Below are 17,410 nucleotides of genomic sequence, written 5' to 3' on the forward strand. Positions count from 1 at the left end.
TGCAGGCTCTCTAGTCCACAGCACCAGAGCTGGGAAAAGTAGCTCACACAACATCTGGCTGTGAAAATCACTGGGGATTCTGTCTGCCAGGGAAAGATGGGAGTTGCTAGAAATCCAGCCCCTTGTGTGTCAAGTGCAGACCCACCCCTGGGCCCCAAGCTGAATGAAACTTTAGAGACTGAACTATTTTTCCTGGGGCCCTTCTCCTGTCCTCTGCATGGAATTGGAGCTGTGCATCCTCAAAAAATAAAAATAAAAATAAATGAATTGCTGGGTATGACTTGTTTTACTTAGCATAGTACCCTCTAGGTCTGTTCATGTTGTCACAAATGGTAAGATTTCATTCTTTTTTATAACTCAGTAATATTCCAATGTATATAGTACCACGTCTTCTTTATCCAGTCATCTATTGATGGACACTTAGGTTGCTTTCTGTAGCCTAGCTATTGTAAATAGTGCTGCAGTGAACATAAGGATGCATATGTATTTTTGAATTAGTGTTTTGGATTTCTTCAATAAATACCCTGAATTGGAATTGCTGGGTGGTAAGGTAATTCTGTTTCTAATTTTTTGAGGAACCTCCATACTGTTTTCCATAGTGTCTGCATCAACTTACAATCCCACCAACAGTGCACGAGGGTTCACTCTTCTTCACATTCTTGCCAACACTTTGTTTGTTGACTTAATGATGATAGCAATTCTGACATGTGTGAGGTGATTTCTAATTGAAGCTTTAATTTTTATTTTCTCTGATGATTAGTTATGTTGAGCACCTTTTCATATATCTATTGGCCATCTGTGTATCCTGTTTAGAGAAATATCTATTTAGGTCCTCTCCTCATTTTTAATTGGGTTGTTTGCTTTTTTGGTGTTAAGTTGTATGAATTCTAGATATTAACCCTTTATTTGATGTAACATTAGCAAATATCTTCTCCCATTCAGTAGGTTGTCTTTTCATTTTGTTGATGATTTCCTTTGTTGTACAAACACCTTTTAGTTTGATGCAGTCCCATTTGTTTATCACTTGTTTTCCTGGCAGAAAAGGACAAATACCATATCATTTTGCTTATATGTGTAATCTACAATCTAAAAAAAAACAAAAAACAAACAGATTTATATATACAAAAAATGAAATGATTGTTTTTAGATGGAAAGGGGTTGGGAGGCTGAGTTGAAGGTTAATGGAATAAGAAAAGCAACTTGCTAGTTATAAAATATTCATGGGAATAAAAAGTACAGCATAGGGAATATAGTCAATAATATTATAATATCTGTATAGGGTCAGATGGGCAAAAACTCATTGGGGTAGACCACTTTGTAAGTTACATAAATGTCTAACCACTATCACCTGAAATATAATACTGAATGTCAATTGTAATTGAAAAATAAAAAGAAACAAAAAAAATTACTGGGTCAAAATTCAGTGCATTTTAAATGATTTCTATAAGCAAACTGCTGTCTTTCAAGCAAACAAATAAAAATAATCAACAATATTAACATAATCATCAATCTTAGAAAAGCTACTTAAGACTTTGATGTCAGGCACTGTCCTTGTGGTAAGTGAAAAGATGCAAGAATATTAGCTCTTTTCTCATTGTAATCTTCTACTCAGCCCTTATTTCTTGCATTTTTCTCTTGTGTTTGTGTTCTGATGTAAGTCTGCTATTAGCTCTCCAACTCTATAGAGGAAGGAAGTACTCCCAGGCTAGGAGGTAGTGAGAGCAAGTTCCAGAGAGGAAATAGCAATCCAGATTCTGCTAGTGATCAACAACATGACTTGAATAAGCAACTTAAGCTCTCTATCCCTTAGATTCTTCAAAAAATGTGTTCCTTCTTCCTGTTTCTCCTACAGAGTAGTTTCCAGGACAGAATATGATAGATGAAAAAGTCTTTAAAAATAGGAACCAGCCATACTATATAATCAGGTCTTAGGACTTTTATATTTTTAAACCCATCTATAGATAGTGTGCAGAAACCTTTGAATCAAAAGGCTGTTGGTTATTATATTTTTTGAATATTAGTGATTTATGAAAATGCTTTGTCTTCATAAAATATACACTATTGAAGTCATTGCTACAAACTATTAATACAGCAGAATCAAGATGAATATGCGGCTCCACATTAATGAGAGGTTGAAGGTCATATCCTTCTGCTTTCAAGTCAGGTCTGAATAATAGTTACCTTTAAAGTGGTTTAAACTTGAGATTTTCCTTACTAATAGAAGAAACAAATTAAAGAAACATTGTGCTTACAACATTTCTGAAAGCTTTTCAGAGGAAGCAGCTGTGGTTTCTTTAAACTCCCAAGTCTATTATACAGGTTAGCAGTATATTTTATAATGAGTTCTAGACCACCTGCCTTTCTCAGGAAATTAATATCGAGATTTTTTTTTTAGTCTTCTTTGTCCTCAGTGGCTGTGAAAAAGGTTTTCCTATTTAGTGAGTTTTGGGTACCCCATAAACATGTTCATTCAAAGTTGTTCAGCTATAAGTGAGTATTTTTTTAAGACATTGTCTAAATGTGTGTTCAACAAATGCTTGGTGAATTTTGAGATTAAAACATGCACTTCCTTAGTAAAACAGCAGATGATGTACATACAGTTTTACTTTATGGTGAATAAATACCTATAATGAGTAAAACAGTATTTTAAATAAATTTGACTATAGTCTTAAACCATTGGAATTTCAAAATATTGTTTTAATTCTTTTTCTTCTTTTAACCCCTGTAGGAGTTTCAGGGGGGAAATCAATGGATTCAGGAAGCAGCAGGAGTTTGGAGAATACCGTTAAATAGGGTCTATTCTGATTGGCTGGTTCCAAAGATAAACATAAGCAAGAAAATGTCCACTTCAGCAAACTCACCCAGCATCCTGGAAATACCACAAGATATTAAGAAAAGCTGTGGCGACAAACAGGTGGAAACCACAGTCGACAGAATAAAAATAGCAAAGAGCATCAAAGAAAAACAAAGCAATGATTTAGAGAAACTGGCCTTTAAAAGGAAGGCAGAAGGTGAAGAAAAGCCAGCTGGAAGGAAGGAGGCAAAGATCATGGAACTTGACAGCCCATTGATCACCCTGCCTCTGCCTCACATCCCCTTAAAGAGCATCATGGATGTGGAGGTGAAGCTGGTCTATGTTGATGAAGAGGATGTGAGCTATGAGTTTGTAGAGTCCTTCACATCCACTGGGATTCAGCCAACATGCCAAGAGGCTGAAATAGTAGACCCTTTGCATGGACCTAATTTCAACTTTCTGCCTCAGATTGACAAATGGCTTCAAGTAGCCTTAAAGGACGCCAGCTTGTGCTACAGACAAAAGAAATACGCCGTGGCAGCAGGACAGTTCAGAACAGCACTGGAGGTATGGGATTAAAGATAGATTGGTGAGAGGAGGCTGTGAAATGAACAGGTGTGATTACATGGAGCAGCTCTGATCATACTGTAATGAATAGTGATCATGGGGTGAAAGTATTGAATGACATGAGGATTATGTGGTTTCCAGTTTACATAAAGCAAATAAGATATGCCTGCAAATTAAAATGCCTGTGTGCACTTGACATACCTCATGCATTTTCTCTGATAACAAACCTTGAATGAATGATAACATATAAAAAAGTGCAGTTGGTTTTGTAATTTATACCTATAAAAGCCATAACGTTTTAGTATAGCGGTGGTGGGTAGAATATAGATTCTCTAGACATAGGTAGTTAATAAGTATATGAATTGTCCCCTTTTGATGTAGTCTTCATGATTAAATGTAGCCATCTTTATTTTTTAGTGTGGGCTGATAATTTATAGATGATACTTACTAAAAACAAAATGACACCATTTTACTTTATTATCAAACTGCACTTTCCTTCCTAGCCTAGTGAGCTTTGTGCAGGCAGGTAAGTCAGTCAATATCCTATGTAATCCTATATAATAAAAGGCTAATATGCCAAGTGTCCCCACAGGCGGGAGTTTGACCAACCGGGAGTTAGACATGCACTGACCACCAGGGGGTGGTGGTGGCAGGCAGCCGGGGGAAGGGAGACCCCAGCCAGCAGTCACTAGGGATGCTACCCGTGCACAAATTTTGTGCACCGGGTCTCTAGTGTTGTTATAAAAAAAATAGTCCATGGACTAAAATGAACTTGAGAATCATCACTAAAACACAAAATAGTGGTAGGAAAATTTGCTTCATCTCTTGACTCACTAATTCTATAAAAGGATCAAAGTGTATAACTAGAAGTCCCATTGGTCTGGCAATATGGGTAACTACATATTTCATTAACCACAAAAAATATCAATGCATTATCTATATATGCCTGGTGGCCACTGGAGATATTATAAATGAGGCAAGACATGGTTTCTTTCCTTTAGTAGTCTGATGAGGGAGACAAACCAGTAAACAGTTAAGTAGAGGTGGCTTGAAGGAATAGAGACTGATCTACCATGGGACAGAGGGCATGGTCAGGAGTCAAGTGTGAGATGTTTGTGATGGAGATTTAAAGAGTAAAGTATATCCAGTCCTACTTGCAGGTTAAAGTGACTACATCTACAATGAATTATTAATGGACAATACCAGACAATGGTGCCCCTAAATATTTAAAAAGAAACTCTAAGTGCAAAAAGAGAGTCCCGAAGAGAGATGAAAGGATGAGGTGGAGCACAAATAGATGCATCTGTAAATATTTCTGTCCATACAGGGTTATCTACACAAAGAAGGGAAGAGGGATGTACTATGTATAAAGTGCCCAAAGAATCAAGCTACCCACACAGCACTGAGAGCCCTCTGCTGAGAAAAGGATGTTAAAGAAAGACTTCAGAAAGACCCTTAGGCACTTCTGCTAGGGCCATTTTCAGCTGAAATATTTTTTTGTGGGGAGAACAGAGGGCATAGTTAAAGGTGCAGGCAGTCCTCGGGTTACATTGGACTCGATGTACGTCGTTTCTTGGTTATGTCGCATCTCCCATTTATTTATTTTAAAAAAAGTTCTGTCATTTAGACATATGTACCTATGTGCTTTATTTTTTTATTATTTATTTACCACAAGTAAAGGTCAGGAATTATTATCTTTCTTTTAAATTTTTTACTATTTGACTTCATTACTGCTGTGTATGTGCTCCATGTGAGTGACGTAGATGCTTATGTAGGTGGCGAAAATCGCCTTACTTCGCGCTGTAGGAACGGATCTCCGATGTAACCCGAGGACCTACTGTATAAATGATCATTTTGTCAATGAAAAAAGAAGCATAAATAAGAAAGGATATAAACTTCCAATTAAGCCGAAGTAGACAGAAAAGCTATCTGCATTAACTGGAAGAAACTATCCAGTTTTTCCATAAAACCCGGTGTTCAAAATTGTAACATTTGAATCAGGTTTTAATGATCACAAAACATAATTATACTAGAAAATGCTTGTGTTCTGACTCTCTCTTATGATACAGTCATTCTCTATCCCCACCCCTCATAACTCTCTCTCTCTGTCTCTCTCTCTCTGCCCACTCTCCACATCCCCCCCACAAAGTTTTAGGAAAGTATTGGATGCTGACACTAATTACTGATAATTAACAAAGGTAATTATTTTGAGACCTAAGCTTAGCTTAGACATCTGGTCTAGCTTTTGTCTCATTATCTTGGGAATTAACTTTGAAATCTTACCTAGAATGTCTCTGAATAAGCTAAAGCTACTAGGAATAGAAACAATTTTTAATTTCTTTAACCCTTTCTTCTCCTGATTTTAACTTCTCCTAAGTTAAACTTCTTCAATACTGAGTGTTCTCAGGTATCACTTAATCATCTCTCTCTTTTCCTTTGGTCCCAGCAAGGCTTTGAGTAAGATAGGATGGGTGACAAAGACCAAGGCATAATGATAAGAATCATACCTGAAAGATAGATGCATCAATGACTATTTATTTGAGTGTAAGTTAGGATTAGGTTTGGCTGCATGTGACAGAAAATCCAAAATAACAGTGTCTACTCTAAAGCAAGAGAGAAGTTTATTTTTCTTTCACATAAATGTAGTTAGAGAAGGGCAGGTATGGTGAGATCATCAGGGTGTCAGATTATATTCTTTAAGATGTGGCTTTGACCTCATGACCTAAAATGCCAGCCCCTATTGTTGTCATTGAATCCACAGTCTAGCCCAGTGATGGCGAACCTATGACACGCAAACTCATTTTATGGTTGATTTTTCTTTGTTAAATGGCATTTAAATATATAAAATAAATACCAAAAATATAAATCTTTGTTTTACTATGGTTGCAAATATCAAAGAATTTCTATATGTGACACGGCACCAGAGTTAAGTTAGGGTTTTTCAAAATGCTGACACGCCGAGCTCAAAAGGTTCACCATCACTGGTCTAGCCAATCAAAAGGGGGAAAAGGAAGGACAGAGGCACGTTGTGTCTCTGTTAGCACACTTCACACAAGTTGCACACACCTTTTCCATTTTTTGTTTCATTGACCCAAATGGAAGAATGTGGCCACCCAAATCTACAAGAGAGACTGAAATATATTGTCTTCATTCCAGATGCTTCTAACTTTCAGGTCCTATTACTGAGGAAGAAGGGTAGAACAGATAATACTGAGAGATAACTAGCAAGTTTCCATTACAATGCTTGCTACTTGCGAGGCATTGGAAAACATACAAATGTTTGCTAAATGGGTGTTATAAAGACAGCTGGTAGGACTATACAGAAATAGAAAAGTAAAAACCAAGAAAGGCCCTGGACATTTGTAAATATTTATTAATTGACATGATAATTTCCAGTGCATCTAATAATCCCTTTAGGAATATGATGCTTATGTGTTAGTTCCCCTGTGCTCTTGACAAAGTATTAACTCATTTTTATGATAATATTTTATAGTGATTAAGATGAAGTGGTATGCAATGATTGAGAAGATAACAGCTTTCAAAATGCAGTCAACTTTAGTCTTTTGGGATTTCAGAACACAGGAGGCATTTATTAAATGTTCTTAATGAAACTTATTTTGCAATGTTTTCTTTTTACTGTATAAAGTTGAACCAGTTATGTAGGTAAGATTAATCCTGAGCTCTGTGACCAACTCATCAATCCTTGTTAAGTTTTATTAAAATCAGTCATTTGCTCTTGTGTTTGTATTCACATCAGGAGTCACACTAGCAGGGCAGAAGGTATAAGCTGAAGGTAAAAATTCGTATTAAATTAAATTTTTATGCCTAGATGCTATTCCCTGTAATTTTTTAGAGGAGAAGTATCTATCAATCCCCAGAGGGAAAGTAGGGGAAGGCGGGGGTAAAGGGGAGAGATCAACCAAAGGACTTGTATGCATGCATATAAGCCAAACCAATGGACACGGACAACAGGGGGATGAGACCATGAGTGGCGGGGGGGCGGGGAGGTTGGGGGTTAATGGGAAATGAGGACACATTTGTAATACCTTAACCAATAAAGAAATTTAAAAAAATAGTAGGGGCTCTCTAGAAGGAAATATATAAGACACTGGCCCCATATGGTTGTATTTGCATAGTAGGCAATACACACAACTTTCAATATATTGCTTAGCTGTTAGTAAAAAATGTAGGAAAAAAACTAATTAATAAACAATCTAGCTTCCCTTTCATAAGAAGAAGAAGAATTATTAATAAAGACCTATAAGAAAACTTGAAGGTTTGGGAATGTACTAATCAGGTTTTTCTTGTCACTTACAGGAAAAACACTCATTATAAAAGGTTCTTCTAAGTCTGTGCCATGCAACCTAAACAATATCATCATTTCAATCTTACTCATAGGATCTAGTAATTAAGAGGCTTCCACCTTTTGAATTAGAATTAAATCTATACACACTCTTCAAAATTCACAGCCTCAAACAATCCCATTGATCCAGATTATCATTTACCAAATAGAACTTTCAATTCTTATTTAATCACAAGGAACCCCTTAAAGCAGTGGTCGCTAACCAGTGGTCCGTGAAGTCTGAGAGGTTGACCGCTGGTTTAAGGAAACCTTTGGAGCAGCAGTCGCCAACTGGTTGTCCATGGACCACTGATGGTCTGTGAGGTTCGAAAGGTTGGCGACCACTGCCTTAAAGTATTAATCTTTAAAAAAAAATATTTTGGTGCTTCAGTCACTGATCTGTGAAGTTAGAATAATAACTCACATTTATGGAGCTCTGTCTACAGGTCAGATGTCACTGTATTTTACATTCTGGGAATGTTTACATTTATTATTCCACTAGAGGCCCGGTGCATGGATTCGTGCACCACTGGAGTCCCTCGGCCTGGCCTGCACCCTCTCGCAGTCCAGGATCCCTTGGGGGATGACGAACTGCCAGTTTCAGCCTTATCCCCGCAGGCCAGGCTGAGGAACCCCACCACTACATGAATCTGTGCACCGGGCCTCTAGTATGCATATAAGATCTTTGGTTAATTTCTTCCTGCTCTCCCCTCTCCCCTCTTCCCTCTGAGATTCATCAGTCTGTTCCATGTTTCCATGCCTGTGCATTGAGCGTCTGCCCCCTGATGGTCAGTGCGCATCATAGCTACCAGTTGCTTAGGCTTTTATATATATAGATTTTATTCTCACAACAAGCTTATGAGATAGGACAATTATTCTTGTGTTACTAATGAGAAAACTAAGGAAGAGACAGGTTAAGGAACTTTCTCAAGGGTCAACAGCTAGAAGCAGTAGAGCCAGGAGCTAACCAGGGTTATGTGGCTCAGAGCTCACCAGCTCAGCCACTATGCCTGTGCCACTCTAAGCGTGACTTTGTTGGAAAAACAGAATTTTGGACTGGGCCCTACCTGCAGAATCAGGATCTGCATTATAACAAGATCCCAAGTGGTCTCTGTGCACATTGCAGTTTGAGGAGCATGGCACTCTGTAATATGCCAACATGGAACAGATTTGCCCTCCAATTAAAACTTTGCAGCTGGGTCCCTCATTTAAAATGCTCTATGCCTCTCACTAATTTCTGAGGAAATAATTCCCTCTTAGGCAGTTTTTTCTATATGCATGGTTTAGAATTTTGGGATTTCAAGGACCCATAATTTTTTTTTTTAAATTTAAGGAGGAGGGCTGCTGTTGTATTTGTAGGAACATTACAAAAGTTACCATATATTAGCGTCATTATTTCATAATAAAAATATGGAGTAATTTAAGGCCAATGAGGTAAAAAGAAAATAGAAAGAGCATATTCTCCAAAAGAAGGATTTTGTAGATTCCATTTTAATTTGATGAAAAGTTGACTAAATTGTCTTTACTTTTTATTTCCCCTTGGAGATCAGTAAGGCATCAGTCTGAGAACCAGCTTGTGGGAATCACTGTTCTAGAACACATTCCCTTTATGGTAAACGTTAGGTATCCAGGACGAGTGAACCTGCGCAGAGGCTTCTTATGAGATTACTTTCCAGGGTAATGGAATTTGGTATGAGGCAGGTCCATTTTGGAGCCCATCCAAGGGGGCTTATTTAATGAAGTAGCAAAGATATCTCATTACGGGGCAGCCTCACCTATAATTGCTCTGCTGAGAATAATTCGGTAGCAAATCTCTAGGGCATGAAAATGTGGACATCCCAGAAAGCTTAATTTAAATGGATTCTAACACAGATAGTTCTTAGTGCAACATGATCAAGAAATCAAGAGCTCACCAAATTTTCTGAGTCCCTGAGCTGTCTTTTTACCCCTCTGTGGCTTTGCATGTGGATTCAGTATGCGCTTCTTAAGTCCTGCTGGGCTCCGGGCCCTTTTCTTCAGATAAGCATCACAGTACCCCTCAAAGACAGTACCCCCCTTTTACAGAAAAAGAAACTGATGCTTTAAAATGTCTTTTTTTTAAAGCAACGACTTAAAGTGCCATAGCTAGTTTGTGGCAAGGCTGAGACTAAATTGAGGTGCCCGTTCACATCTAGAATTCTTACATTATTACTCTTCATACGTTAAAGTGTGTAATAATTGCATCAGAATATTGTTAAATATGCAGATTCTGATGGGTTAGGTCTGTGATGGGAAATCAGATACCTCATTCCAAATAATCTCCCAAAATATGCCCATGCTACTAGTCCAGGGATGACTCTGAGTAGCAAGAATTTGTGTCACACCACTGCTAGGTTTGAAAATGCTTATCATGGCCCCTCTAGCAAGTTAGCAGTAAGTACTTCCATATAATAGTTAGCTCACTCAGCCCTGGGTGGCCACATGGGCCCAGAGCTGTGTTGGACAGAGCACCAAATTTTGCATTAGATTATCTGTGTCTCACGTGGCTTCAACTTTGAACAACTTGCTTAACCCCTCAGAACACCATTAAGTAGGAATGATAATAACTATTGCCCAACAGCAAGGATTGCTTGTTGAAAAGTAAGATGAACTCTAAATTAATGTACAAGTTGTCATTATACCCCATTTCTCTGTACAGTATTATTTAGAATAAAACTTTAGCACTCTCAAGGATTTTTCCCAACTCCTTGTTTATCATTGTTTTAATCCATATTTGTTTTCCTCTTTGATTAATATTAAAAATGTGTCATTTTTTAGATACTTGAAATTCAATCAGAGCAAAGGGTCAAAATAATGCATTGCTTTCTACTCTATCAATTATCTAAATCAAACACTATTTAGAACTATTAAGTGCTTTTGATAAAAATATAAGCTTTCCTTTTAATGTACAAATTGTTGTGCTAGAAATAGTTCATTTTGTCTTAGTTGTCAGGTACAAAATTAAACATTTCAGATTTTAACTTGATTTTTTCCATCTTAGTTCTATCCTGGGACACCAGAACTAATAAGTTTTTAATAATAAACATGATCGTTTTAATGCTGGCAAACTTGCATAGCAGAAAAATACAAAATGGATGTCTCTCATAACCTCAAAAATGAAATAGTAAAATTAGATATATCCCTATAATTAAATACTAGATAAAACAAATCTCTAGAAAAACAGGATTTGTCATTATAAGAAAAAAGTATATTGATACCACTAACATTTACCAGCTGTTTCAGCCTGACAGAGAGCTGGATGCAGGGGTTCCAGACATAAATCAAACCTGGCCCCTGCCCTCAAGGAGTCAGAGATTAGAGACAAGGAATGGTGTCACTGCCTGTGTCCCAGGACTTCATTTGCATTTTCAGGTTACGTATTTTTTCTTTTTTAATTTAGTGTGTTGGTATCATTTATATCTCAAAATATTTTTTCTGAAATGTGTCCTCTAAGTGGACATGGAAAAGGACGTCTTACATATTTCACTGTGATTTCATTAACTCCAGTGACCATCATCCTGACCCCCGTGGAATCTAAAAGATTTAAGGTACACAAAGGAGACTTGATTTTTGGTTAAAGGAACTTATTTAACAATATTTTTCAGGCTAAGTATTACTAAAAGGAGGTGGGAAATGGGAAGAATGTCTACGGTGATTCCTCAGTTTGATGGGCCCTTGTTACTATTGAGGCTTTCTATCCAAAGGACTGGGATCTGACTCATCTGACTCCCGTTAAGCCCTCTCCCTGTCCTGCACTTGAGCAGTCATTGATTGACACGGAAAAAAGAAGCAACAATTCTTGTGTGTGCTCAGCACCCATAACATGGGGGAGGAGGAGTTGTGGGGTTGGGTGTGGGAGAATCAAAAGTCGGGGAAGAGTGGACAAGGGGGGCCACTGAAGGTTACAAGGCAGGCACTGACTATCTCAAGTACTGAGTTGCCCGTAGAGGTAAAGTGTGGGAGAGGGGTGAGTAGAAGAATTTTCAAGAAATAAGACTATACACTATAATTTGTATCACTGTACAAATGAAAGAATTACATTTTATGAAACTCATAGATTCCTGACATAATTACAGTCACCTAGGGGAAGTATTAAATTTTACTAGTATGGAAGCCCAAATTTTCTCTCATAGAGTCTGATATAATTGTCTGGGGTTCAGACAATGACCATGCCTGGGGCACTGGTATTTTTAGGTTTCTAGGTCATTTTATGGAGCAGCTAACAGTTGTGAACTGCTACATAGAAGATGCTCATCTCTTCCTTCTCTTTTAAAATCACCTACAACTGGTATTATCCCACATATGCCTTTTTAAAGAGAATTAAGAGAACTAGCACCTAAACATTCTAAAGCTATTAAAAATATCAAGAAAGCCAGAAGCAGAGGTGAAATTGGAAAGGGAAGAAGTGGGGCCCTGGCTGGGTAGCTCAGTTGGTAGGAACATCGTCCCAATATGCCAAGGTTGCAGGTTCGATGCAATCAAATGCATAAATAAGAGGAACAACAAAGCGTTCTCTCTCTCCCCCCCCCCCCTCTCTCTCTAATAAAAATGTATTTTAAAAACGAAAGGGAAGACGTGGGCACAGTGTCCAAAATATTTACTTTGAAAAGAGGGGAAAATGAAGAGTAATGGGTTTATTTTCACTTTGTAAAAGAATATGTACACTGAACATGATGATATTGGAAATGCCCATAAAGAGCAAGAATGAAAGTAATGAAATGGTGATTGGCAGTGTGAGATCTCCAGGGAGAATGAAAGTATCAGGGTCTGAAGATAGAAGGAGAGGGTTAGATTGAACACATGGGAACCTGATCCACTGAGATAGGCAGGGAGACTTTGTATGGGTAGAGGGTAAGTTGAGAGAATCCTTAGCTTAGAATTTTTAATTGAGTTGGAAGCAGTATAGGAATTTGAGACTTGAAACCAAAAACTGGACAGACAGCAGAGACAGATTAGAGAGGACTAAATAGGATTAAGGCAGAGCCTCTCTAAGGAGAGGGACCAGGAAACTATGACAGTAACAAGCTGCAAGGTTATAAGATTTTCTACAATGTGTCTCTGAGAATCCAAAAGTTTGGAATGACTGGACTTGAGGTTTTAATGAGAAGGATGAGAGGGCAAAACTACAGGGTGTCCCCCAAAAATATATAGACACTTTAACAGCTGGTAGCTGTTAAATGAGAATGAAATGTATTTTAATAAACACTGCCTTTATACTTAATCAAAGTATGTGAATACATTTTGGGGCACATTCTACACTGTCTTTAATGTAGAAAGAGTGGTTATAATGGTGGAATGTGGGTCTGGGCTGGGTAGGAAAGGACAGAAGAGAGTCATCAGACTGAGAGGACATGGCGCTTCAGCGACTAAAGGCTACAAGACTGAGTATAAGGAAGTGAATGAGCTGAAAGGCTAGGTTGGTCAAGAAGTAGTACTGGAGTATAAGATTTGAGATGTTAAATTCCATGGGATGTGGTTGCTAAATTAGAAAAAATTGATGAGTTACAGGGTTAAGAAAAACAGAAACGTGAGAGGCCAGGTTACTAGTGGATGACTGCCGAGTCCTGCACAGTGGATATCTGAAGTCACGCAGGACAATCCTGGGGCAAAGAGCAAAGAGGACCAATGTCTAGGTGTCAACGTTTAGTAAATGTGGGGAAACCTCAGAGGTCTGGTAGATGACCCAGTTAGGGTAGAATAGCTAGATGACACAGTGTTCTGCAATAACGTGCTAAGGGGCAGGAAGGACAAAAGCCTCAGTGTGACAGAGGCTATAAGGAACGTGGGCTTCTTGAAGAATGTGGAGAGAATATTCAACCTCTTGATTAACTAAATGTGGTGATTGGTTTGCCAGGACAATGGGAGGGATCATGCATGATAGTGGAAGCTGTGGAAGGCAGATTTCAGAGGGAACCCACAGAGCACAATAGCAATGAAATTTTGGGAATGTCTTGTTTAAAGAAGGGTTGGAACATGCTTGGGGTGGCAAGTATCACTTTTCCCTCTCCTCCATCCCGACGGGTCAGTAGTCTAGCCCAGGTGAAGGTCATATGTCATCTACCTGGGCTCCGGCTTCTTGGAAAGCTCAGCAAGCCTTGGTCTGAAAGGGGAAGGAAAAGATGAAAGAGGTTTCCATACACAGCAAAAATAATTTCCTTTTTCTTGGTCACGGTGCCCCTTTTTTCTATGTATGTACAGCACTAATCAAAAAAACAGCACAGGTTGTTACAATTAAGTAAACTGGTACAATGATAAATTGGTTTTAGAATACACCTATAAAGTTAGTCAGCGAGGTTGTTTGTATATTTTGGCATGTTCATTTATATTTATTGGATTTTCCTCTTGTTTTTAATATTTGAAATATTACTGAATAATTGTTTATGACTAGCCAGGAGGAAACATATCAATACATATAGTGGTAATCACATCTTTTTAATGAAAGAAACATCAGCCTAATTTACTTTGAGTGTTTAAAAATTAATTTTAAATATTGATAAATAATAATTCTCAGTGGCTTTGTTACCATACTGTGTATGTGTGTTCTTTGTGTGCTCTGTGCCTTTGGGACACTCTATTTGGGGTGTTTCCCAGAGCCAGCTTTTAGATAAGGGTGATAATTATTTGTTGCCATGCAAAGTTTTAAACACAACAAATAAGTGTTTTTATATATCAAGCAAAGTGGTGAAAAATGAAAATTAAAGAAATAATAATTATTCTCACTTGCCAGAGCCCTAATAATGTGTAAATGTCAAAAGCCAGTCACTTCACACCAGTTAATTCTTTTGTGTTTATTTTAATCATTTTATAACTTTAAAAGTTCACTCATCAGCAGACCAAATTAAGATGCCCGAGATAGTTTAAAGTAGCCCAAGACTGATACTAATCTCAAATTAGGAATAAAAGGAATGTCTTACCATTTGTATGGGTTATGAGAACAGCAATCAAATAGCCACTTAAGCAAAAGAAGTAAGTAAAATATTATGCTCTCCAACACGGGGAACATATGTCATCGCAGAGCACAGGAAGCTAGCGCTGGCACTCCGGGGCCTGCTCAGCATTTCTGGCTCCCACAGAGAGGTTTTTTTTTCACGGATACTTTAAAACTGAGTTATTGCACATTTCCCTCCACCGTAGTGTCATGAACACTGAGGGTGCATTCTAAAGCAGGTCCCAACTGCTAAATGATGGATTTAGGCAGAGTTCTCCGAGGGGGCGTCCAGAGAACACGAGCTTCCACATGGGGATGTCCATTTAAGGCATCACACAGTTGCTGCCACCGCCACTTGTTAATTTAGGCTGTCAAAAGAGGGAGATGAAGAAAGGAAAACGAATGCCAAGAGACTTCGCTGAAGCTAGAGGGAGGTGTAGGTGGCTATGATGGGTTTTTGACCTCAACTTAAGAGCGTCCTGATGACAGTAACACGCACAGTGGAATCCTCAGCTCACTTGTCAGCTCACCCATGCACAGCGTTGACTATCACAAGTGGGAGCTGTTCTGTGCCACTCACTGCTTTTGTTTTACATATTTTAAATGTATCGCTTAGTTTTGTATAGGTAATATGTTCATACAGCTCAAAATTCAAGAGGTACAAAATGGTATGCAATAAAGTCTCCTTTCCGCCCCAATCCTGCAGCCACCTGGTTGCCCTCTAAATGGGCAACCATTGTTTATCTTCCAAGTTGATAAATATAAGCAATATGTTAGTAATATTCTTTCTGTAACTTGATTTTTTTACATCAAAATATGTCTTAAGAGTTATTCTCTAGCCGTGTTTATCATATTTCTCCCGTTGTTTTTTATTGCATAATATTCCACTATATTAAAGATATATTCTCCATTGATGAACATTTGGGGGGGGGTCCAGTATTTTATTCTTAGGAATTGTGCTGTAATCCATACCTTGTATACATGTCATTTTTCAGGAATGCAAGCCTTTCCGTAAATCAAATTCTAAGAGTTTTACACATTTCAAACTTTAGTAGACATTACCAAGTTACCGACTCATCAGTCAGGCATGAGAACCTATTTTTCTTTCCCTCTCACCAAAACAGTGTATTATCAAAGTTGTTTATCTTTTCCAAAATTAAAAAAAAAATCACAGCATAAGACAAATTTTCATGTATCTTATTATGAGTAAGTTGAGCATTTCCCCCTATATTTTAAGAGCCATTAACATTTACTTTTTCTGTATATTTCCATGTATATTACTTCACCCCAAGTTCCTAATGAGTTGTTGGTGTTTTTCTTAGGAGTACAGTGGTTTTAAATTCAAAACATGTTTGAAAAGTTCCTTTGGGGCAAATACTTTTTTTCTATATAATTCCAGTAAATTTCTGCAGAGTAGAAGAAAACTTTCCCTTTTAATTTGTGTTAGGTTATAAACTTGTATTAGAACCCAATTACCATACTTTAGTAGTGCCGGGCTGACCTGGGCAGCCATACCTTACAGTGTGCGGTAAATGTCTGTAAAGTGAAGTGCATGCTTATATTTTCAAGAAATTGGATGGTAGTTAAGCAATAACATTTAGAAAAAAAATTCTAATCTATAAAAATCAGAAAAACCTTTATTAGCAGTAAAGTTCTTGTACAAGAGCATTATTTCTCACACATTAGGAGATTGTAAAACCTTTGGCAATTTAGGAACTTTATTTGAGATTGTAACATTTTAGCTTTTGATATTGCTTTTAATGTGCCAAGTCCAGCATTGTCATTTCTCCTAGAAATCCTGAGAGGGAAAATATGGTAGAGGTTAATAGCTAGCTGAAGGTAGATTTCACCAGACTGTTCCTCTAATGATGTGTTTTATAGGTAGCATATGGTAGCATAGTTATGTTAACTCTGGGTGATTTTTTCCTTGTGAACTTTTGTTGAAAGTTCTACATTTTGATTAGTGTCTGGTATGAATCATTGCTTTCAAGTAGGAAAATTATTTGCTCTATCCTACTACATATTTACTATAGAACAAGAAATATAGAGATTGTCCGTAAGGGCTAAGTCAACCACGATACCCAACTTGGAATTCTCTCTAACTAGTGGCAGTGATTTGATAGAAACGCTATTTTTCTCCCATGACATCAGAAGATCAGTGCTGAACTTTGAGTATCAGTTGCCTCCAGTAATACTGTGTGTGTGTGTGTGTGTGTGTGTGTGTGCGTGTGTGTGCATGCGCGGTGTGGGGGGGTGTTTATTTGTTTTTGTTCCATTGTTTTTTAAATTTAAATTCTTTATTGTTTAAAATATTACATAAGTCTCCTTTTTTCCCCCATCAACCCCTCCCCGGCTACTCCCACACACCAGGACAAGCCCCCACTGCTCCAATGTCTGTGTCCATTGGTTATGCTAATATGCTTGCATGTAAGTTCTTTGGTTGATCTCTTACCCACCCACATACAATCCCCTGCCTTCCCTCTGAGGTTGGACTGTCTGGTGTTTCTCTGTCTCTGTATCTATTTTTGCTCATTAGTTTATGTTGTTCATTATATTCCACAAATGAGTGAGATCATGTGATATTTACCTTTCTCCGACTGGCTTATTTTGCTTAGCATAATGCTCTCTACGTCCATCCATGCTGTTGCAAATGGTAGAAGATCGTTCTTTTTTATAGCAGCGTAGTATTCCATTGTGTACATGTACCAAGTTTTTTAATCTACTCATCTGCTGATGGACACTTAGGCTGTTTCCAAATATT

General features: G+C 37.8%; 1 protein-coding gene across 1 annotated transcript in view; it reads left to right on the plus strand.

Annotated features, from left to right (window-relative positions):
* Positions 1 to 2,748: 2,748 nt before the first annotated feature.
* Positions 2,749 to 17,410, plus strand: part of SPATA16 (spermatogenesis associated 16) — a 197,324-nt gene continuing 182,662 nt past the window's right edge. The window contains 2 exon segments of the mRNA XM_006088830.2: positions 2,749 to 2,787; positions 2,789 to 3,361. Of these exon segments, the coding sequence (XP_006088892.1) occupies positions 2,749 to 2,787; positions 2,789 to 3,361 (612 nt within the window).

Source organism: Myotis lucifugus, unplaced genomic scaffold (genome assembly GCF_000147115.1).
Source record: "Myotis lucifugus unplaced genomic scaffold, Myoluc2.0 scaffold_53, whole genome shotgun sequence".
Lineage (NCBI taxonomy): Eukaryota > Metazoa > Chordata > Mammalia > Chiroptera > Vespertilionidae > Myotis > Myotis lucifugus.